Raw genomic sequence first — 22,928 nt, forward strand, 5'->3', positions numbered from 1 at the left:
CCCCCTCTCATCTGTCCTCTCTGCGTGTGTGTGTGCAGGACAGCACCGGGATGAAGTTGTGGAAGAAGAGATGGTTCGTGCTGTCCGACATGTGCCTCTTCTACTACAGAGGTGAGTGCTCTTCTCCCCCTCAACATAAAACAAACAGAGCACACACACTTGTGTACACACACGCACACACTCGTGCACACACACACACACAAACATACCCACACACACACCATCCATGAATGTCGGCAATTGTGACTGGAAACAGGCTGTAGTTAATGGGGGGACGAGGTTGTCTGTCAGGAGCTTTATCACTCCTCCCCTCTCGCCGGCCCCACTGATTTATGGCTGTGCTGTTATCACCCCAAAACCAACTCAACCCTCCAGTTAATTGTGAGACTGAAAGGGGCTTGACGCTCCACAGTTCTGCTCAGCATCTTGACAACTCCCATATGGCACCATGGCGATAAACAACAAGCCATCACCCCAAAGTTGCTATTAGCCCAAGTGTCACGAACTCTGCATGCCGAAAGTGAAGTTAAATGCGTAAAAAGTGTGTTTATGTTTATGTTTAGCTTTGAACATGCCAAACCAAACATGACGTGTGTTTGGAGGATACTTGGAACCATTAAGCAAGTATCACCTCGCCCAACATGACCTCACATGACCTTAGGGGCCTCACACGACCTTTGGGTAATTGAGTACAGTACTCATTAATAAAAGCTCTATTGCTGCGCCGTCATTATGAAACACTGAGGCAACAATCAGTCAGACAAGTTATCCTAAAGGCCTATCCTGAGGCAACAATCAGTCAGACAAGTTATCCTAAAGCAACTTAATTAGCACTGAGACCTCTTTAGTCAATTTCAGCTCTTGAGGGGCTTCAGAGGTTTGTAGTGGTGGGCTGTTTTTGATTACCCATGATTATGATGCCTAGAAAGGGAGCTGATTTTAAACATATCTGTATCAACTACTAGCGCATTAGAGCATAGCCATTACAGTAGATCAGATTTTCTTCTCAGTACACTTGGAAGAGATTGCATGAAAAAAACTCCCTGTTTGTTACCTATCGATTTAATCTTCAAAAATGTAGTGCACCTTTGTGTGAACAGTGACTCAATAACACACGATGACAGCTGTCGAGTAAACTTTTGACAGCAGACAGAAACATATGAACCAATAGCACCTACCCCCGGTATGCATGCTGGCAAGCTGCACAATGTAGCCTGGTGCTTGTCCCAGCCTGCTCTGCATGTACATCAGAGTGTGTGTGTGTGTGTGTGTGTGTGTGTGTGTGTGTTCGCGCGTGTACATCAGGCCGGACGTTGACAAGACTTATTCTGGACGCCTGCCCTCCGCCACCGATTTCAGCCTGGGGATGTGACGATGGCAAACACAAACCCAAAGGCTGTTTGGACCAAGCCAGTGGAGCGGGAAGGTCACGAACCCCGCTCATAGCCCGCTCACGCATAGTTTATTCAAACAGCCCTCAAGCGAGAGCCAAGAGCCATGTGCTTGAACAGAGAGAAAGGCAGCAAGACCGATTCGGAGGACGACGGGTCAGGCGTCGGTTCTGGACACAGCTGCAGATGTCTCTCCGCTCACATTCTCTGGTGTCAAGGGCACTGCCTACTGTCCTGAAATATTATGCTGTTTCAAGCCACCGCATGAAGTTGTTATTTTTAGTTATTACTTCTTTTGGAACATAAACGGAATTACTATTACTATTACTACTGCTATCTGAAATAATTGCCCAGAAAAATGCTGACATTTTCCCAGAAAATGCAAGTAGTGCAGTGTAGCATAATAGTGTAATGTAGCCTCTCTCTGTCTGCAAGTAGTGCATTGTAGCATAATAGTGTAATGTAGCCTCTTAGTATCTTGCACACGCACTCTCTGTCTCGCTCTCTTCTCTCATCATGCTGTGCGCACAGGAGCTACAGATGGTTTGTATCAAACAGGCAGAATAAATATAGTTTCCGTGCAGTGCGAGCATTCAAGCTAACTCAAGCCTGTCGTAACATGGCTGAGCTCCTTCTTCTGCCAGTATAACAGGAGTTTGTCAGAGACATTAATGCTTGTGTCTGATCGCCAGCCATGCGCATTCCTCCAGATCTAGCCTATCCTTCCAGAGCAGATCAGAGCCAGATCAGAGTGTGTGTGTGTGTGTGTGCGGTGTTTTGCTGAGGGACCGAGCGCCTTAAGCGGATAAATGTTTTGAAGGGAATGATGTTGGTGAGCGCTGTGGGGGAAATACAGAGGGGACGGATTCCCAAACAGAAGCCTGAGATGGGGAGGGCTTGCATACATAAACAACACACTCCAGCTGCATGCAGGCAATTCTACACCACATCACACACACACACACACACACACACACACACACACTCAGTTTGCTTGTTATGCAGTTGTGTTCTCCTCTCCTTTCTTCTCTGATTTGTCTTTGTTTGCCATTTGTGTTTTTCTCTGAACAGATGAGAAGGAAGAAGGGATCCTCGGCAGCATTCTTCTGCCTAGTTTTCATATTTCCCTGTTGTCTGTGGACGACCACATCAACAGAAAGTACGCCTTCAAGGTCAGTAGAGCCCGTTTTGTCAGCATGCTGGTAGTGTGGGAGGCTCCTGTGGTTTGGGAGGTGGGGTTGGGTGGGCGTGGGGGGGGGGTGATGTGGGGGCTCTTGTTTTTCTTTAAATGATGATAGACCATGAGGCTCTGTGTGAAAGACTGAATTACAGGGAGAAAGAGAGAGAGGGAGAGAGATGTAGAGGATAGAAACCAAATAGGCAAGAGCAGGTCAAGGATGACTTTCAGGCCACATAGCTCTGCTCTGGAGCGAGGAGGGAGAGTGGAGAGAGGGAGAGGGGGAACCCGAAGGAGAGGCAAGGGTGGAGTGGCTGGGTGGTTTTAGGGATGGTGCGGCTGGTAGTCTGGCAGAAGTGCCAGGTCTGAGTCAGCGCTTTGGCCCGGTGAACGTGCGCGTGCCAAAACATCTCGGCGGGTCTTTCACCTCGACGGTTTAGGTTCGGGGGCCTGGAAAACTGCACACTGCAAAAACAAAGTTAGCCGAGCTGGCCATTGCCAACGATAGCCACAAGTACAGACACCAAGGAGTCTGCAGAAGGACAGACTTAACCACAGGGTCCAGAGAGAGGGGGAGAGATTGGAGAGGAGAACGATTGAATAAACTGTTTAAGGCAGAGGGCTTGGCATCTGTCTGGCAAAAAGCACAACAATGATGACAGTAAAATCCCAGAGAAGGTTGGAAATAAAATGACGCACGACCTTTGCAGTGCACAATAATGGTGAACTCTGGTGCACCTCCTCTTGTGGTGGCCGAGGCCCCCTGCCCCTCCCCCTCCCCCAGTCAACTCAATTGTCTCTAGTCTCCCCTGAGGACAGGTTTGGAATGAGAAACGGCCAATGGAACTCAGTAAACAGGATATTGTGTAGACTCACTCGACCTGTTCTGTGTCTTGCTTTCTGTTCTGTTTGCCTAACGCAACACATACACTCACTACACACACACACACACACACACTCACATGCTCTTCCCTTGTGCTCTCACAATGACCTGTGTGTGCCTTCGCTGAGGGAGTCCGACCTGACCGAGAGCGTCGTTGTGGTTGTTGGAGCCTGCAGTTCTGCAATTAGGTAAGAGAACCTTCATTCTGCTCTATGAAAGCCACCATTTGCGCTGGAGAGTCGTGTCACTCGTATCCAGTTCTCATGTCTCAGCAGTTCTGTCCTGTGTTGAGGTCCCTTTGCATTGTTGGCTCAACTATGTGAACAGCTCAACTGGCTTTGTGTTTGCGCTCTTTGACAGACCAGAGTTCAACACTGATGCATTGCCTTATGTTTATCAGTGGCTAGTATTGTCTGATTTTCCATGCGTAATGTTAACTATGCGTAAATAGGAAATGATACTGAACCATTTTCCCCAAAACAAACTACAATAACAATCCATTCTCCTTTCTTTTTTCTCTGTCCTCCACATTTCTTTCAATCACTCTGTTTTTTCTGTCTATCTCTCATTTCCATCTGGTTCTCTTTCTCCGTTCTGTGTTTTCTTGCAGGTTGCCATTGCTCTGATCCTCTGATCCTTTCACTCAACCAGGCGACGCACCCAAACATGCGCACATACTACTTCTGCAGCGACACGGCCAAAGACATGGAGTCCTGGATGAAGGTGATGACGGATGCAGCACTGGTGCACACCAACCCAGTCAACAGGTGTGTGTGTGTGTGTGTGTAAAGCTGACAAAACCTCTCAAGCATGTAGCCTAGTTCTCAGTTAGCCCATCACCAGTTGCCTTTTGAGTCACCATCTGTGCATTGAAGTTACTGGGACATGGTGATGATCTGTAGGGAGTATTGTGTGGGTATATTGCACCAGGCGTGAGTTGGGATGAAAGGTGCATGAGGCTCCACACACCCATTGCTTCCTATTGACTCTTGCACAGGGCTTAGACATTCTCTTTAGAGTCAATGGGAGTCTGCTCGTAGCAGGATCTCTCTTATCCTAACCTTGAACTCGAAGAACAACATTAAGTTAACACCCCCCCCCCAACCCCCCAACCCTCTACGTCGTAGTGAAATGACTCCTCGAGCCAAAGCATTTCATTTGGCTCCCTTCTCTGTCTTTGGAGCGGGTCTGTGTTGTTGGCACGGCTCTGCGATCCCCGATGCCAAGAGCTGCTTTATGCAAGCTCATTGACTTCAGCACTTTACCCTCTCGGGTGCTGGCTGAGAAACGCTTACACTTCAGAGTTACATAAGCAGCGCTGTTGTGCTAGTCTGTGAGAAGGTGTAAATAATGCATAGTGGGAATAGGGTGGAGGAGGGTGGTGCCGAGTGCGGACGCAGTGGGTGGCAGGTGATGTGGAGGGCTGCTGGAGGATGCATGCTGACGTGTCATCCTCGCTGCCATCGACTCCATCTGCTCTCACAGATAATTCACTGGAAGTGGGTTACACCAGCTAGCCTATGGCTAAAGTCTATGGAATTATTGGCTAACTGATGTAACTCACTTCCAGTGAATTATGCTAAGCTAGGCTAGCAGTGTCAGGCTGGGTTATTGTATGTACAGAGAAGAGTAGGTTATGTATCCTCCCTTATCTAACTCTGGAGATGACGGCAAATAAGTTAACTTCCCAAGCGGTTGGCGTGCTCCTTTAAATGAGTAAATTCGGCTGCAGTGCTGCCCATTGCTCCTTCAGGGTCATACTCACTTTCTGTCTCTCTTTCTCTGTCTCTCTCTCTCTGTCTCTCATTCTCTCTGTCTCTCTCTCGCTTTTTCTCTCTCTCTCTCAATTTCCAATTTCTGCCCATATCTTCTTTCTCTGTGTAAATCTCTCTGTCGTCCCCCTCCCCTCTTTCCTCTCTCACTTCCCTTCTCTGTCCCCCTCTCCTCCTTTCTTACTTTCTGATCTCACTCTGCTGTCATGAAAGCTGGAGGAATAATTGTCGCTGGGAGCTTAGAGAGGACTGATAGTCTGGCTCCCTGCTGGAAGCGCTTGTAATTGGCCGGCGGGGCAAGCCGTGGAGCGGATCAGTGAGCGCCCATGAGCTCATGTAGGTCTGAGGTTTCACGAGGCCCCAGTGCGTCTTTTACTGGCCCGCTGGGACACATGGAAAAGTCATTACCCTCAGCCCCCATGCACATGAAAGAGCCCAGAGACGTGCGGAAGGACTGGGGACGGGGACGAGGGGGGGGGGGGGCTCTCGGCACGCTTGCGTCCACCACACAACATAGGTCAATCGCAGAGCTTGTGCCTTTAAAGGCGATGATTTCAGTCTGTTTGGGAACCGAAATCTTTCCATGTGCAATAACAAATTAGGATGGAAGTTAGAGGCAAGACACTGTTGGTGATGGAGCTACGGTTGAGGACTGCTAGTGAGCGAGAGCGCGGGTGGGAATGGTGGGGGGCAGAATGAGAGAGCATGTGGGGCTGTTAAAGGGAGGACAGAGAGTGAGAGGGGTTTTTTATTAGCACAGGCTCCTGCTTATTGTAAATAGTGACAGGTGGAGGGGCACTGGCTCGTCCCTCAGGGGGGTCAGGTTGCAGTGTCTCGCCGCCCTGTTGTCTCCGGCAGTGTGAGGAGATGGTGGGGGGAGGGGCAGCTCAAGCCATCGTGTCCCCAACCCCTCCCCCTTTATGGCAGCTTCTTAAATGCAAAAGCAGCTGAGTCTGAGCTCCAGGAGAAGTGTCTTTAATGAAAGCTGCCGTCTGCTGGACGCTGTCCAGAGTGTTTTATTAAACTTAAACCGAGCGACTGTCCAGGTTTCAGAACTTCTCTCTCTCCCTCGGGTGGCTTGATGTCTTTCTTTCAATAACTGATCGACACCCCCCTCCTCTCCTCTCTTTTATCGGTCCGTCTCTCCCCAGGCTGGAGCGACTCAAAGTGGAGCAGTGTGGCCCGCAGGACGTGATGAATAACGGGCCCAACCACCATCCAGCCCCACAGCAGCAGCCCCAGCCCCAGGTCCCGGACCAGCCGGACCAGTCGGACCAGCAGCCTCTGGAGCAGCCGCAGAGCGCCGAGCAGGGCGGTGGGAGTGGGGGCGGCAGCCTCGAGCGACAGCGCCCTCCGCTGGAGGAGGACCGGCGGCAGCACGACGCCGAGCGCTACGGTTTCCAAACGGACGGCGGCGGTGGCGGTGACTGGGACCGGCCGCCGCTCACCAAGATCACCGGCGCACGCCTGCAGCAGCACCAGCAGCAGCAACACCAGCATCCAGCCAACGGGGGGCCGCACCAGGGCCTCCAGTCCAGCCCGGCCCAGCTCAACGGCACCGGCGCGGGGGAGCGCAGCAGCCCCGGAGCGGAGCTGGGCAACGGGCCAAGCCAGAGAGCGGGCGCCCAGACGCCCGTGCCTGAGCCCCAGCGCGTCCTGCAGAGGACCAACTCCATGCAGCAGCTGGAGCAGTGGGTCCGCTCACAGAGAGGCCGCGGCCAAGACGACGACACCCGCAGGTGAGACACCGCACCCTCCATCTCACGCACACCGACAGACATTCATTTCCTTCAAGTTTATCCCATGATCTATTCAGGACATCAGGCAACGTCTCACAGACCGAAAACACTTTGCATGCAGGCTTCAATACATTTCCTCTCCGTCTGCAGCACATTGGATAATTGTGACTGTTGAGAGAGAAAAGCTGATTGATTTTAAGTGCCTGTTGCTGTGCAAGATGTGGCACTGAGCATTTTTAGTTGACATAATCAGTATTACAACTCCTCACCTTGTGTTTGTAGTATAAACACCTTGGTGCAGCACTTTTTGCATGTTTAAATAAGATTTGTGATGATGTCTGAATTGCATTTACGTCACTTATTTTTCAGATTTTTAGCTTAGCTGTGCCAATAACGTATATTTTCTGTAGATTGACTTTTGATTTTGCTGGGTCAGTTTCTGGAGGTTAAAGTCCCTAGATGGTATAGCATACCATTATCTCCATGCCTTTCATTTGAAATGTCGAACACTGTGCCGAGTCAAAGCCCAATTGACCTGTCGCTAAGCGCCACCCTTAGAACGCTGATGAGCCAATGACAGTCCAACCTCAACGGGACTCGGACATCAGCTCGGACAACTCCATAGGAAACAACAGGGAGGAGGCATAAAATGACAAATTAATGGTTATTGATGTATTTTATTAACTCAAAAAACGCCGACGGATAACCATGGTCAAATGTTTTGCATGGGGGACGTGTAATACTGATAGCCGGTTCCCCGAGAGGCTAGAAAACGGGGTATATTTTCATCAACAGTAGCCTACAGGACGTCTCTCGCGTTTGCAACAGCTCGCCCAACAACGTGGGCACAGGTTCCCTGTTAAATCCCAAGATGAAAATGCTCATTAACCAACTACTATATTCTCGTTACATCAAATATTAACGTAACCTTACATATCTTAGTATGAATCTTCCACTACCTAGCTAGCTAGCATTAACGTCAGTGGTTTTTGCACGGTGATTTGCACGGCTACTCGCCACAACTGCTTGTCACCTTGTATGTATGCCTATTCTAAAGTTTTGAATACACCCCTCCATAGCATAATTAAGTCCCTTTTGATAGCTTCTGGAGGAAAGTAAATCCTTTATCGACCAAAACGTCCTCAAAGCCTGCTTTCATATACTGTCAGTTGTCATTGTCCACAATGTATTTCTAATCAAGCCTGGTTTGTTTGTCCGAGTTTTCACACGGTAACACTGGGGGGCGGGGCTTAGCGACAGGTCAATTCTCTTTCAGTCTATTTGTGCCCCTTGTTACAATCCTATTTGTTTGTCCTACAAATCCTCAGTATTACGACTTCCATCATTATACCTAGTGCTGGGCGGTATACCGGTGTATATTTTCGTTATGATATGAATGTTTAATATACCGCCATACCAGTGTATTTGATTACACAACGTTTGGAAACAGTGTTTCAGACAGAATTTTCTTCATGCGCACGCATGGTGCCACTGCGAGGCATAGTGAGGGTAAACACAAAACACCTTAAGTTTTTCCCCTGAAGTATGACCTAAAGGGTTTATTTAGGGGGTTGCACTGAATACCTTAAATGGTTTCTTTAGTTAAGGAAAAACGTTAAGGGATACTGCATTGAAAGGGTTTTACCGTCACGAAAATTCTATTGAGATTGTTCAACAGCTGCAACTAGCTGGCTAGTAGGTGTCGTTAGCAACCCACCGAACACAGTGAAGTTTAATGTTCTTATCATTCATCTCACCTTAAGAATATTCGCTGAAATTATCCAGGTAGCAAGTAAAGCATGTTATAGACATGCACTGAGCAATATTAGCTGGCTAGTTAGAAATGATCCTGACTGACTGTCATCAGTGCACCAAAACGAACTTTTTTGTTTTATGTTTTGCCTAGCGAACCGAACCGAAGCTCATGGCAGGCTAACAAGACATCCACATCCACGTGAAGTTAACATTAGCCTACCACTAACGTCATGTAAACCACAGAATAACAATAAGGCATGTTTCTGATAGGCCTATTTGACAGAGTAAGCATATTAGCAGAGAGGTTTTATTTTAAATTGTATAATTTTCAAAAAAGTATAATTATTGCAAGTTGCACTACTTTTTGTATTGGTTTTATACAAGATGTTTGTGAAATTTGCACAGTAAAAGTTCTGTATTTTGACTGCAATTGTCTTTGCATTCTGATTAGATTCTTCATTAGAATCATGAGTGGCTCTTTGTAAACAGCATCATTTTCTGGGGCCATGCAAAACTGCATTAACATTAGTGTGGAGTTATTCTACATCATGACAGTAAAATAGACCATCCTTAGTCAATGTACTGCAGCAATTCCTCTCTCAACCTGTAGAAAATGCTGTGAACATCTGATTATGCATGGAAAAAAAATACCGTCATATACCGTGAAACTGTAAGAATTTTAAAAAATACTGTGATATACATTTTTGGTCATACCGCCCAGCACTAATTATACCCCGCCACAGTGTAGTTAGTGCCCCATTATGCAGTGGTGTGTTGTCCTCGCTGTCGGGTTCATGGCTTCATGCGCAGTGCTCAGAATGACCTCAGCAACGTCCACCGCCATCGTTTCTGTCCCCAACTGGTTTTGCACCCTCGACCTGAATAAATAGTGCTCAGGACGAGCAGCGTCAGAGCTCAGGACGAGCAGCGTGCTGGTCATAGCTCGCCAACGTCGTCCACTGCCATTCTGCCCAGCTGCTGATAGACTAATAAACACAACACCTCTGCTCTGATCTGACCATAGACTGATCCTGGCACCCTGAACTTTAGTCATGAACTCACTCATGGACTTTGAGCACCCTGACCACTGCTACTACTCACCTCGCATATTGCAACGATAGATATTTTGTTTTTACTATTTATTTCAATTTATTGGGGGGGTTAATGGTGGGCATTGTTTAATCAGCTAAATTAGAAAATTTCGCTCCTACATGGAAATGTTGGAATGACTATAAAGATCCTCGAATCCTCGAATCCTTCTCTCCCGCTCCAACTGATCTGGCCCTCTCGACCTGAATAAACAGGCGGCTGCCAGCGTGTGTAATGGGGATGACGGCGGATGCCGCATGCTCCGCCAAGTGCGCTTCGGAGGGAAGTGAAAGAGAGCCGGCAGGTGAGACTAAAAGAAAATAAACACCCCGAGGTGCTGATCATTCCAGCGGCTGCTCCTATCGCTGAATCAATCACAGCCACAATTATTCTGCAGCAGAGCGGTGCACAGGCTTCTCATTTTTAATTCAGTGACTGACGGTCCTTCATCTCACCTTGTGCTAATTAAAATAAATGATGAATAAAAGTGCCTCTTTGTGTGAATAATCATCATTCCCCAATGGAGAACAACTGTTGTCTTTCTTAAGCAATGTTTTTATTTATTTGTCACCTGCTTGCTGGTTCCCCTACCAGCCCTTCTGATTGTTGCTAGTTAGCTTGTTAGCGTTCCTCTACCAGCCCTTCTGATTGTTGTCTCCGCAGTGTCTCCTCCTACCAGACGTTGCCCAGGAACATGCCAAGCCACCGGCCGCCGGTAGCCATGCCGATGTACGCAGACGGCTACCGCACGCTCCCGCGCAACAGCTTGGCGCGCCCGGACAGCGTGTGCAGCATCTCGCCCTCGCTCTACGACCGCATGCTGGGCCCGGCGGCGGCGTCCACTCCGGGCGCAGGCATGGACAAGCGGCGGTCCATGCGCGACGACACGCTGTGGCAGCTGTACGAGTGGCAGCAGCGCCAGGCGTACGTCCGGCACCCGCTCCATCCGCCGCAGCGTCCGGCGCACCAGCTGTACGGCGGCATGCCCAGCCCCAAGACCATGATCAACCTGTCAGAGCACACAGGGCCGTCCATCCCGCCCTCTCCCTCCCACGGCTCGCTCTACCAGGCCGGCTACTCACCGTTGCACGCCTACAACGCCGGCAGCTCGCGCTCCGAGCTCTCCTCGCCTGTCTACGGACGCGGGGACCTCAGCATCGATCGCCGTCACAGGGGGCAGCTCAACAAGGTACGGGCCTCCTCCCCTCTTTCCCTCTCCCTCTCCCACGCCACCCTACAGAGACACGAGCCTGTTTCAGATTGTGGCTTTCTAAATGTGGATTGGTGTGCAGTCATGTGGATGCTGTTTAAAAAGTGGCCGTCTACAGACTTCCTGTCTTCCTGGCCTACTGGTGTTTGGTAAATGCAGGGATGAAGTTGCAGATAAGCTGACAAAAGGATTCTAATGCTGAGCTTGCAGTCACACGTTTAATGGTAGCTTAGACCACAGCAGAGAGACAAATGGAGAGCTAGTTTAAACTGGTTTCATCTAATGTTGCATGTGGTGAGAGCCACACGACCACGCCATTTTTCTTTCACCCATAATCCTGTGTGCTGTAGGAAAGTGGAGTGATGTTTCCTGTTTGCTAAAATAAGCTAATGTCAATAATATGATGCCAAAATGATACAATTGCACTGCTGCTAAGTGCATTTTAGTTTAGTCCAGTGAATTCATTGACATTCTAATCCTCTTATTCTCTCTTGTATTTCCTCCTCTCTGCAGTATGGTTATCCACCTGATCGTAGGTCCATGCCAACAGGAATCCCAATCCAGACCATCACTCCTCAGTCACTGCAAGGGAAAACGGTGAGCTACCTCCTTCACTCACTCCCTCTCCCCTTCTTTCTCTCTCTTTCTCTCTCTCTCTCTCTCTCTCTATCATATATATATATGTCTTTCTCTCCATTTCTGACTCATGTCTGCTTCTTTGCTCTCTCCCCCTCAGTGTATCCCCATCTGCCCTTGGCCTCCCCACAGCAAATGTCTGATATAGCACCCTGTAATTTCATGCTTGGGTTGGGCACAGATTTCCATTTGGGTTTAATGGGTCTCTTTCCAAGAAAAACCCCCCTGTCTGCCCTCTCTCTCTCTCTCTTGCTCACGCTGTCCCTTTCTCTCTTTCGCTCGCTCTCTCTCTCTCTCTGTCTTTCTCTCTCTTACTCTCTTGCTCTCTTTCCTACATTTTTCTCTCTATTTGTCTGTGTTTGTTTCTCTCCTTCTCTCTTTCCATCTCCCTTTCTCTCTATCTATCTCTCTCCCCTTCAGTGTCTCTCGCTCTCTCTTCTCTTTGTTTGTCTTCCCCCCCGTCTGTTGACCATGAGGCCCTAGTGGTCGGGTGTGTTTGGTGGCAGATTGAGGGAGGGCCTGCTCCGCTCCACTCCGCTGTGGTGCAGAGTCTGTGCCATGTGTGAGGAATTAGAATGTGTTTACTCCATGAGCTCTCAGTCTTACGCCACCCCAACAGTTACCGAAAGCTGCTCCATGTGTCTCTGTGTCGTCTTGCTTAATTGTTGACAGTCACCGTTAAAATGAGTTAAAGTGTGTGTCCCTCCCACTGTTAGATCAGAGTCATGCGTATGAGCACATCGCTTTGGGCATGGATGCAGCCCGCGTGAGGATTTGTTTGTGTCAGCCATTTCTGTTGAGATTATTAACTGTTCTGTGTTGGGTTCAACCCTGCATCATGTGTAAGTTCCCAAATACTCGAAACATGGTCACCTTTTATTTTGAATGATTTTTGTCTGTTTCCCCTTTAAGCAGACAAGACTGAGTCCTCCAACCCTGTTATAAGCAAATGGGGGGGGTGGGGGACTGGCTAAGATCTGTCTTCTCTCTGATGCTGCTGAGATGATGGTAACACAGAGTGAGAGATGGAAACTGCCAGATTGATGGTGTGTGAGTCGCTGGGATCAGTGTTGAGTATTCCTGCAGTGTGCCTTCAGAAGAAGAAAACCTGCCACACTGGAGATAAACATTGTTCCGGCTGCCAGCTAGTCATCTGAGAATTCCCTACTCTAAAATAAGTATATCTGATTGAAGTGGCAAGACACTGAATGTTTAACATAAACATGAGAAAAGTATAGATTAACGGCAATGTTCCACTCTTTATAAGAGAGGTACGTGCTAAGTCAGTATATAGCCTCTTGTCACCACCTTTACGGTTCATCATCTAATGGCTCAGCAAAAATGCACACACAGTTTACAAACAATCAAATAATGGAGTCTTAATTTTCAACGTAGAAAGTTAATGTTCATCCAGTTTTGTAGTTTGTACAGCTGCTGGTGCTATGCATTATTCGATGTTATATAGAGGACCTGGTTCCGTGCCGCCAGTTGGGTCTACAGAATCTGTTCACCAGAGGTCCTTAAGGGCCTCCGTCCACTGCACATAGACACGCCATGCTCTTGGGTGAAGGGTGGATGGAGGGTGTGTGATCCGGAGGTGTTTGATTGCCCGGTTAGTTGTGCGTCACGTCATGTGTGTGTGTTGGCGTGGCCTGAGACGCGGCGGCCTGCTCTAACCCTGAGTCCCCGCCCCTGTGTGACTGCAGCCGGAGGAGCTGACCCTGCTGCTGATCAAACTGCGCCGGCAGCAGGCCGAGATCACCAACATCCGAGAGCACACGCTAGTGCAGCTCATGCAGCTGAACCTCGACGGCCAAAACCCAAAGGTCAGCTCGCCTGTAGGGGGGCGCTACCTCCCTCCCCCAAATGCACTTTTGCTCACAGTGATGCGGGACCATGATGCTCGTGTTTTGTGAACTGATTTATTTAGATTTTTTTCGATTATGATTTGCTTTTTTTAATAAAGCTTGAGACTTGGGGTTGACGCTTCACTGTGTTGCACCAAAATAACCAACCTGGCCTCTGCAGTTCCTTTCTGTTTTGCTTCTTTGGCTGGCTCTCCTTGGTTTGTTGACTGGTTCTTGCACGTTGCAAAATGCAAGTGGGAAAACATTACTGTCAACAGCCAGCTTCATCTGTTGCATTTCATTTGCATGGCTGATACTGTTAACCCTTGAATAGCCTCAGCCACAAAGCCTTGACTGTTTATGGCATGTCAAAGTAGTTTGCCGTCAGAAAGCAGAAGCAAGCCCTCATTTTCTCTACACACTGAGAGTGTCTTCATGACAATAACAGTCATCAGTAAAAGCAAAGACGTGAAGCGGCTTACATTGAGGTCAAGAAAGCTCACCAGATGTTTAGTGAGGAAATCGGAGCGGGATAACCATTAAGGGTGTGCGTGTGAGTGTGTGTGTGTGTGTGTGTGTGTGTGAGAGCGGCGGGAGTGAGGCTTAACTCGATGGCCTGCTCCTAATGAATGTCATTTCAGGATTTCTTCCTTTTAAGCGCTCTCTTAAGTCTGCAGACTATACGTAATTTGTCTGTGGGAATCTAGGCCACTTGCGCTGAGAAGTGAAAAAAAAAAATGTGTTCAAGGGTTAACAGCACCAACAGCATGTAGCAACTAATGGCAAAGCAGACCTCATTTTGACATGCTCATATCTCATAGCACTGTTTTCTTTCGCTCATATTCACTGGAGATATTTTTATCTTGTTTATTTAGCTTGACGTTTCACTTGAATTTGTTTTCATCAAATTTGTGCCTTCCATGTGTTGTTGCCAAAATGTCTTTGGGCGTGTATTTGTTCTGACCGTCCAAGGTGTTTGTGACAGCTGTGCAAACCGTACAGACTGCACAGTGCTTTCATCTTCATGCTTCATGGAGATGTTGTTTCTTGTGGATTTGCTGATCACCAGTTTGTATTGTGGGGATTTGTTCTGTTCACTGACATCAGTACAGTGTTCATGTCAGTATGTTGCTAACTTGAGCGTAACAGCACTGGTTTTGTTTTACGTGCAGCAGAAACCACATACTGACTCATTGTTTCTGTTGCAACAGTGTCTATTTGTTCAGACTTTTCAGACCCACATTTCCATTCTGCCAGGTCTTCCACCTCTATGCCTTTCGTTTGTTATTCTCTCTGCCACTGCATCATATCTGTGTTGTTGTTATTTACAGCATCGTGTCTGTGTTGTTGTTGTGTGCTTGTTTGTGTTGTTGTTGTTTTGTGCATGCTCCTTGCATGTTGGGGTGCTTGATGGACTGTCTCTTTTAGTTGGTGTTTCCTCCTCACTTCTCTTCTCATCTCTTCTTCTTCTCCTCTTCTGCTGCTGCTGACGCCAGAACGACATTTTGTCACATCACCTCCAAAGGACCCTTATGTATCTGGACGAGCAGGTGGGAGTCCCCTGAATCCTATGCAGGCCTTGGCCATGCATGAGTGTGCAAGTTTGTTGATGATAGAGTGACTAACATTTTAACTTGGCTCTTCTTCATGTATGGGGTTTTTTTTTCCACTACCAAAGAAGGCTAATGCAACATTTTACCTCTTCAAAAAATCTGCCTGCTTATGTGTTGCAGAAGTATGAGACTTTGTGAAAATGCATAATCTCTCAATATTCAGACCGTTTGGAGGCTCTGAATATTCCTTTTACAAACACTCCATAGTCTTTATGGGACAGCTTTCTGGGCTAACATAGACCCCTGAAGTTCGCCTACAAAAAAGAACCAAAGCTGCCATCTTTGCCCATATAAGGAGATCCGGGTGTTAATTGGAGATAACTACCTATGGCAAGTTGCATTGGAAGTTAGCTCTGGGGTAGCAGAAATCAAAGTGTGCCACCTTCACATACCGGAGATCACAGTGTCCACTCGAAGGCAGAGGACAAAAGTGTGTTTGGGAAAACGTCTGCATTTCAGACTTTTTCATCCCCACGAGAGTTTAACAGGTGCAATAATTCAAAATCCCAATGTTATTTTCCCATAGGAAAAATCGCCAGATACCGGATCTCAAAGATGGCAGCTTTTTTGTAGGCGAACTTCAGAGGTTTATTATGGCACTGACACTTGCAGATGTAGACCAATCACAATTCAGACAAGTCAAAACGAAGAGGTCACGTGACCTCTGGGACCAGGGCAGATTTTTGATGAGGTCAAACAGTCCTCGTCCTGATGTGTGTGGTTCTTTTACAGGTTCACCAGCACTCCTAACCCGTGTCTTTGCCTCCTCTCTAATCCTCCAATACCACTGGTTTTATTGCTGTGACTCTGATCTCTTTAAAACGTTAAAACTGACACAATTAGCCCATTTCACAAGATGGCACCACCGACTAAAAAGCAACGTCCCACTGAAATTTCAAAGCTATCGCCGCTTGCCGGCTCACTCTCCACTGTGAACAAACAAATCAATTGAAAACGCAGCACTCTTTGTGAAGTTTGCAGAGGTTTAGGTTCGAAGAAGATGTAAACAGAGTCATAGAAAGCCACTGTTCTACACAGCACGGTCTTCAGGAAGGATCGGAACAGGATGCTTTACTCTGCCAAGGCATCATTAACCTCAGCTCACCTAAGCCGGATATCCGGAGATTGTGAAATGGGCTAATTGTCATGTCCAAACAGACTCTTGATTATTTCTGTAAGACAACAGACAACTGTTTTTACCATGCAGCCAATGATTCAGTTGCCCAAGTGTGAAAAGGTAACTTAGTGCTTGCAGTCCTGCATTGAGAGGTTATTCGAAAGATCTTCAGCTGTCCTCTGAAGTATCTTAAATAAATCATCAAGCTAGACAGCGACTCCATCCTGCTGCATAAATCAAACTTTTAGCTACTTGTCTTGATTTTTAATAGCTGGCCTTACTACTATTACAGATCAAGCAGCTTTGCGCGCTCCTGTTTTTAAGTTCATCAGAACAGCAGGCTAAATGTCTCTGAACTCGCAGCTGTACGGTGGGGAAACTGACTCAGTGTGTTGCTCCCTCTCCCCACCTCCTTCCCTCCTCCCACTCTCTCATGTGGAACTAGATGAAGGAAAATGACCCCTTAATCCTCACCATTCACACTATGATTGAGAACTCAGCCCCGCGGCCACAGCTCTACCAGCAAGTAAGGTCTCGGCCAGGCGATGCCACTGCTTTTGTCCCCCCCCTCCCTTCCCCCCACCCGACCCAAACCCACCACCATCACCAATCCCGCGTCCTCATTCAGGCCGGCCCCCCGTCAGTGCTCCTCCGACGTCCAGTCCTCATCTCCCCCTGTCCGTAGACCTCGGCCTTGTGTGTGCAGTGTCCCAGCACATCTCATCCATTTGCTTTCATATGATTTGTTTGGTCTTTTCCTGTTGGGGAACGTTGGTCTGTGGTGCTTGCTGCACAGGTGATGTGAGCATGGCTGCTGTGGTGTTGTGTGTTGCGTGTGAGCTCACCGATGAGTGAGTGGGACTAGCAATGGATGATGGAATGTGCTGAATGTGCTGGTGTGTTCGTTGGTCACACAGACGTCGGCCCCGGTACCCGGTTTGTCTCCGTTTCTGTCATGCTAACAGGAAACTGTCAGAGAGAACACTGTCGTCCAAGGGAGGTGAAGTCCGCTGTCTGGTCTCAGCCCCATCTTTTTTTATTCTTCATGTTTCCCTAGTAAGAGTTGAAAAGAGTTCCCTAGTTAGAGTTGAATTTCCCCTGGGGATCAATAAAGTATCTATCTATCTGAGTTCAGGTGCCACTCAGTTGTCAGGAGTTTTCAGCTCTTATCAGTTATAAGGGTATGAAAAGTTCAGCAGGCATAATCATTGTCAGAAGTTGAACCTTTGTCCATGTAAGATGTTTGTTATTGATTTGGTGCGCTACAGTAGCTGCTGCAGTGGGAGAGCCCTGGCCTCCTAATGCGACTGTGAAGAGACTGCTAGTGAACTCCCTGCAGAGCCCAGAAGTGAACAACACTTCGTCTGTCTGTCGGTCGCACTCTTTTCTGCCCGGGGCCATTGTTTTCCTTTCTGCTTTTTCTCCGTCATTGTTTCTCTTGTTCCCCCTTTGGTTTTGTTTTTTTTCTTTGGTGTTCATTGTTTTCCCGACCCAGTGGATGGGAATTAAAGTAGAGCATAAATGTTTCATGGCCACCAGACTGCCAAGAACCGCAGAGAGATGAAAAGCCTGCCTCGCCTCAAAAGAGCCACTCTTATAAAGCAAGCTACTTGGCAACTAGAAGAACTTCTGCATCTAGAATTTTTGTTTTTTTCGCCCTGCCGTTTATTTATGGTCCTAGAAGTGTGTCCACAAAGGGACATATTTTATTTAAACCATGCGTTCTATATGCAGTCCATGCATTGTTAATGATCAAAGGACATTTAAATCTGCTGTTTTTGAAACACTGTTCTCTGCTCAATTGATCAGAAGAGATCTGGGTGGTCAAGTAAGTTCAGATGACCCCCTGCGTCAGTGTGAACAGGCGCATGATGCGGATGACCCTGCTCTCTGCGCGCGGACAGGTAGGTTAGTAAGTGGCGTTTCTGAACTGACCACTAGTTGCAGTCAGAGGCCCTCACAGCACTCATGGGACCAACAGAAGGATCCAGTCTGTACATGTGTGTGTATGTGTGACATCACTTCCTGCCACTTTTGTAGCCATGAGTGCCGGGTGTAAAAGTGCTGCTGTTTGCTCCACTCCTCCTCCTGTATCCCTCCTTCTCCATTGGCACGGCGACAGCTGCATCTCCATCCACTGGAAGTGCGTGTCCCCTTCCTCCCCTTTCTCTCTCTCTCTCTCTCTTTGTCTCTTTATTTCTTTTCTTTCTCTCGTTCACTCCCGTGCACACAAAGCTCTTGCAACCACAGAGCATCTGCATGCTTGGTGTGGAATGGCTCTCTCGCAACGACACACTGTATCCGTGCTGTGGTGGAGACGGAGAGCCAAGTCAATGCTCAGCGTATGTGCAATGCTCTGTTTGCTGTCTGTGTGTGTGTGTGTGTGTGTGTGTGTGTGTGTTTATGAATGCAAATTACTATGTGTGGTCTGGGTGTCTGTCGGTGTGAATCTGAAGCTGGTAATGTAGATGGATCGGAAACTTAACATGTTTACAAAATCCCAAATCCAGTGCAGTTTCTAATGGCGCACACACGCACGCGTGCATCGAGCTGTTTTGTTGTGGTCGCGCACCACGCATTGCCTCTTCCGGGTGTAATGGCGCTGAAAGATAAGTGCTTTGTTAATGGCCTCTGAAAGGCGTTGATGCTAATGGGCTTGGAAGCGAGACGTCTGGCAGCGAAGGATGCGCCTGAGCCCAAAAACGCGACCAGGCGGCAATGCAATTACTGAATGGATGGGGGGGGGGGGGGGGGGTGGGCAGGTGAATCCTCTAAAAGCTTTTTGCGACATGAGACTTGCTTCTCACACCCCCGTGCTGCTATCCATCTCATGGAGGCTGTGTCCCTCTTGTTGTTTTACAAAATCAAAAAATCAAGGCTATACATATTCATTTAGAAATGCTTTCCCTAGAACAATAGCTCTATTAGGCCCAAGACGGCGACGCCATTTGGTTGTGGCGCTACAAACACCATAAAGGCTGATATTTATGTTTTTCTCCCACTTTGCCAATGTCCTTGTGTAGCCTCTGAAATAATTATTTTTAAATGTCAATTCTCTCTAGCCACCCCAGAGCCAGCAGCCATATTGGCTGTCCTTAAGCCGCCCTGCAGATGGGCCTGTAAGCAGATTTCCTGACGTGCCAACCAGTCAACGCGCTCCCAAGTCACTGTGACACTGCCACTGCTTGGGGGGGGGGGGGGGTGCATTGTGTGGTAGAACGCTTTAGTGGAGCGTCAGCAGCAACCTTGCCTTCCATGTCAGCGCGAGAGAGACCCAGTTTCCCTTCTCAGTCTGTGCACAAGGCATAGCTGGCATTTCAGCATGCCTTTGTCTCCTTCAGAGGGAGAAGGTCATTGAAAATTGTCTCTGAAATCTGGTCTCATCAGCCACTGATTCTGTAGTTCATAGTTTGGGCGTTGTTGGTAGTGCTTTTCATAAGTAGGTTAGCTTGTAGTGTTTGCCTTAGTGTCTGTAAGCTTTTGCTTGCCTTGTCAGTTTCTTTTGTGAACAGATCTGTGTAGTACAAGTTAAAAAGCTGATGTTTGATGAGAGAAACTCAATGACTATCTCTCTAGAGAAGGGGGTTAGGTAGAGATACTGTGTGTGTGTGTGCGCGTGTAGCCATGTGTGTGTGTGTACGTACTTGTAAGACTGAAGCAAATTGATTTTTTTCCTTTTCTGTCTCTGACCCTTCGCCCTCTATTCCAACAGATGAGCCCAGATGACTACAGAGACCATGCCTATATGTGCAGACCAGAGGAACATGATATTGATGTGAGTCTTACACCTAATAAAGCAATCATTCCATTGTCTGTCTATCACACACACACACACACACACACACACACACACACACACACACACACACACACACAGTCTGCAATTCTTCGATACTCACACACTTACCCTTACATTCTGTGCTACCTTGGTTTTTACACATACACACACACACACACACACACAGTCTGCAATTCTTCGATACTCACATACTACACACTTACCCTTACATTCTGTGCTACCTTGGTTTTTACACATACACACATACACACACACACACACACACATTCATTCTTTGCTATCTTGGTTTCTACACACACTTGCTGCCACTCACATCTTTTTTTTTTTGAGATTCTGACACTGTAGCAGGTTTAAATCCTTGCAGTTGCCAGAACTGAAGAGCCAGAGCTGCTCAGTGTGCTGTAATTACATCTTTCTAATGTATAGTGGTAAGCAGTTGAAGCTTTGTCAACAAATCATAAATGTAGCTACGTTGTTGCCTGCAAGGATGCGCTGTTTAGTGTTATTGTTATTATGAGTTCTAGCCTGATATATAATGTTATGGCAGCCCACTCTATAGTAATTTCCTGTGTATGTATTAGCCGCATTTGGGCAGCCGTGGCCCACTGGTTAGCACTCTGGACTTGTAACCGGAGGGTTGCCGGTTCGAGCCCCGACCAGTGGGCTGCGGCTGAAGTGCCCTTGAGCAAGGCACCTAACCCCTCACTGCTCCCCGAGCGCCGCCGTTGTAGTGTGTGCTTCACCTCACTGTGTGTTCACTGTGTGCTGTTTGGGTTTCACTAATTCACCGATTGGGTTAAATGCAGAGACCAAATTTTCCTCACGGGATCAAAAAAGTATATATACTTATACTTATACTTATACATTGTGTATAAGCCGTAGGACAGTGTTGTATGCAAGTTAACAGAAACAAACCCATATTAATACCATATTAACTGCCCCTGTGTATTTTCCTCATTGCTGAAGACATTTTGCAAAATCAATGTATAAGCCGCGGCTAATAGTTGGGAAATTAGGGTCAGCTAAATGATTTTGAAAAGGTGGTAGACTACAGTAGGCAGTGTTTGTATTGTGGGCAGAGCTTTTGGCTGATAAATCCTCTGATGGATTGCCGTCTCTGTACACCTCCCTTGGATGCCTACACCTCCATAGGTGTTCCGATTGCTTACTGTTTGCCACTGGATTGGTCTGTATTTAGCCTTGACATTTTTTACATTTTGACACAGAAATTTGATTATAAATTCAACCTCGTCTTGCTTTTCGCTATTTCAAACATGGAGCAGGATTTGTTTTATTAAAGTGACTGCCCTAATCACTTAATTTGCACCTACCACACCACCACGCATTAACTGTTGTGATCTTGGTGCCTGCAGACCAAGTTGAGCAGGCTGTGTGAGCAGGACAAGGTCGTCCGGAGTCAGGAAGAGAAGCTGCAGCAGCTCCACAGAGAGAAGGTAAGTTACCCAATACAGCCCACTACCATTAGCACTTGTGTCTGTAGCATCAACCCCTCAGCTTTCTGTGTTTGATGTGAAGGTAACTCATCCCGCTACCGTTGATCTGTAGCATCAACCCCTCACGTGGTGTGAAGGCCTGATCTGAAGTGAAAGTGGTGGTATAGCCCTCTCAGTGTTCTGAGACCAGCCCATGCAGTTAGTCATTATGGAGACGAGACTAGAGAGTTTTGAGACCAACCCTTTGCTGTGGGGTTCAGGCTTTGCATCCATGTGCAAATGCCAGGCCGTTACGCGTGGAGAATTTTCAAACATCTGGTTGCGGGAGGAGTAATCAGGTCATGTGCTGGCGGTACCCGCAGCTGTGTCATTGATGTGCATTTGATGTCCGACCCTGAGGTAGGGAAGCAGCAGTCGTGGCAGTCCCCCCCCCCCCCCCCCCACCACCACCAGCCCCATTCTGCCAGAGAGCCAGGGCTGGCCGCAACTGGCTGTGCTAGATGGCATCCCTGTGTGCTCAGAGCACGTGCTAGTCACCATCTGTGTGTGAGTGTGTGTGTGTATAAAAGCATCTCTGTGTGTGTGTGAGTTTGAGTGTGTGTGTCTGTGTCTGTGTCTGTGTGTGTGCTTAAGTGTGCATGTGTGTGTACGTTCGTGTGTGTGTGTGTGTGTGTGTGTGTGTTAATGTGTTTATGTATTAAGGTGTTTATTTGTGTGTGTGTGTTTAGCACACCCTAGAGACGGCGTTGCTGTCGGCCAGTCAGGAGATTGAGATGAGCGCAGACGACCCGGTGGCCGTGCAGAGCGTCGTCCAGCAGAGAGACCTGCTCCAGAGTGGCCTGCTCAGCACCTGCAGAGAACTATCCCGCGTCAACACAGTGAGTCCCAGCACGTGTGCACACGCACACACACACACACGCCCACCCACACCCACACACACACACGCGCGCGCACACACACACACACACACACACACACACACGTGTGCACACGCACACACACACACACGCCCACCCACACGCACACACACACACGCGCGCACACACACACACACACACACACACACTGTACACATCTGTTTCTAATGCGAGGTGACCCGTGTGCCCTCACAGGAGCTGGAGCGGTCGTGGAGAGAGTATGACCGGCTGGAGGCAGATGTGGCCATGGCCAAGAGCAACCTCCTGGAGCAGCTGGAGGCACTGGGGAGCCCTCAGGTACCGGCCCTCCTCCGCTCTCTCTGTTCTCTCTATTCTCTCTGTTCTGCGCTCCTCACATCTGCACACAGAACACACCCAGAAACTTCTCTCCTCGGGCCCGTGTGGGCTGCAGTGCAGGGCAAGCGGAGCGTGACCATGACTACCAAACACAAACACACACACTCAGGATCTACTTCAAAACAAGTCGTCTCCCACCTCCTCTCTCTTCCCCTTTCTTTTCTTTCTCTTT

The 22,928-nt window shown here is 48.1% G+C and overlaps 1 protein-coding gene across 8 annotated transcripts in view; it reads left to right on the forward strand.

Annotated features, from left to right (window-relative positions):
- Positions 1 to 22,928, forward strand: part of LOC121723674 (pleckstrin homology domain-containing family A member 5-like) — a 122,505-nt gene that overhangs the window by 84,372 nt on the left and 15,205 nt on the right. For 6 of the 8 annotated variants that reach the window (XM_042109582.1, XM_042109583.1, XM_042109584.1 and 3 more), the window contains 13 exons: positions 39 to 111; positions 2,463 to 2,563; positions 4,103 to 4,218; positions 6,375 to 6,962; positions 10,470 to 10,995; positions 11,530 to 11,613; positions 13,359 to 13,478; positions 14,996 to 15,049; positions 16,675 to 16,755; positions 19,942 to 20,004; positions 21,402 to 21,482; positions 22,211 to 22,360; positions 22,595 to 22,696. In XM_042109582.1, the coding sequence (XP_041965516.1) occupies positions 39 to 111; positions 2,463 to 2,563; positions 4,103 to 4,218; positions 6,375 to 6,962; positions 10,470 to 10,995; positions 11,530 to 11,613; positions 13,359 to 13,478; positions 14,996 to 15,049; positions 16,675 to 16,755; positions 19,942 to 20,004; positions 21,402 to 21,482; positions 22,211 to 22,360; positions 22,595 to 22,696 (2,139 nt within the window). The remainder of the gene's footprint in view (positions 1 to 38; positions 112 to 2,462; positions 2,564 to 4,102; positions 4,219 to 6,374; positions 6,963 to 10,469; positions 10,996 to 11,529; positions 11,614 to 13,358; positions 13,479 to 14,995; positions 15,050 to 16,674; positions 16,756 to 19,941; positions 20,005 to 21,401; positions 21,483 to 22,210; positions 22,361 to 22,594; positions 22,697 to 22,928) is intronic. The other 2 variants (XM_042109588.1, XM_042109589.1) reach the window with 2 other exon arrangements.

Source organism: Alosa sapidissima, chromosome 11 (assembly GCF_018492685.1).
Source record: "Alosa sapidissima isolate fAloSap1 chromosome 11, fAloSap1.pri, whole genome shotgun sequence".
In the NCBI taxonomy this organism is placed as follows: Eukaryota; Metazoa; Chordata; class Actinopteri; order Clupeiformes; family Clupeidae; genus Alosa; species Alosa sapidissima.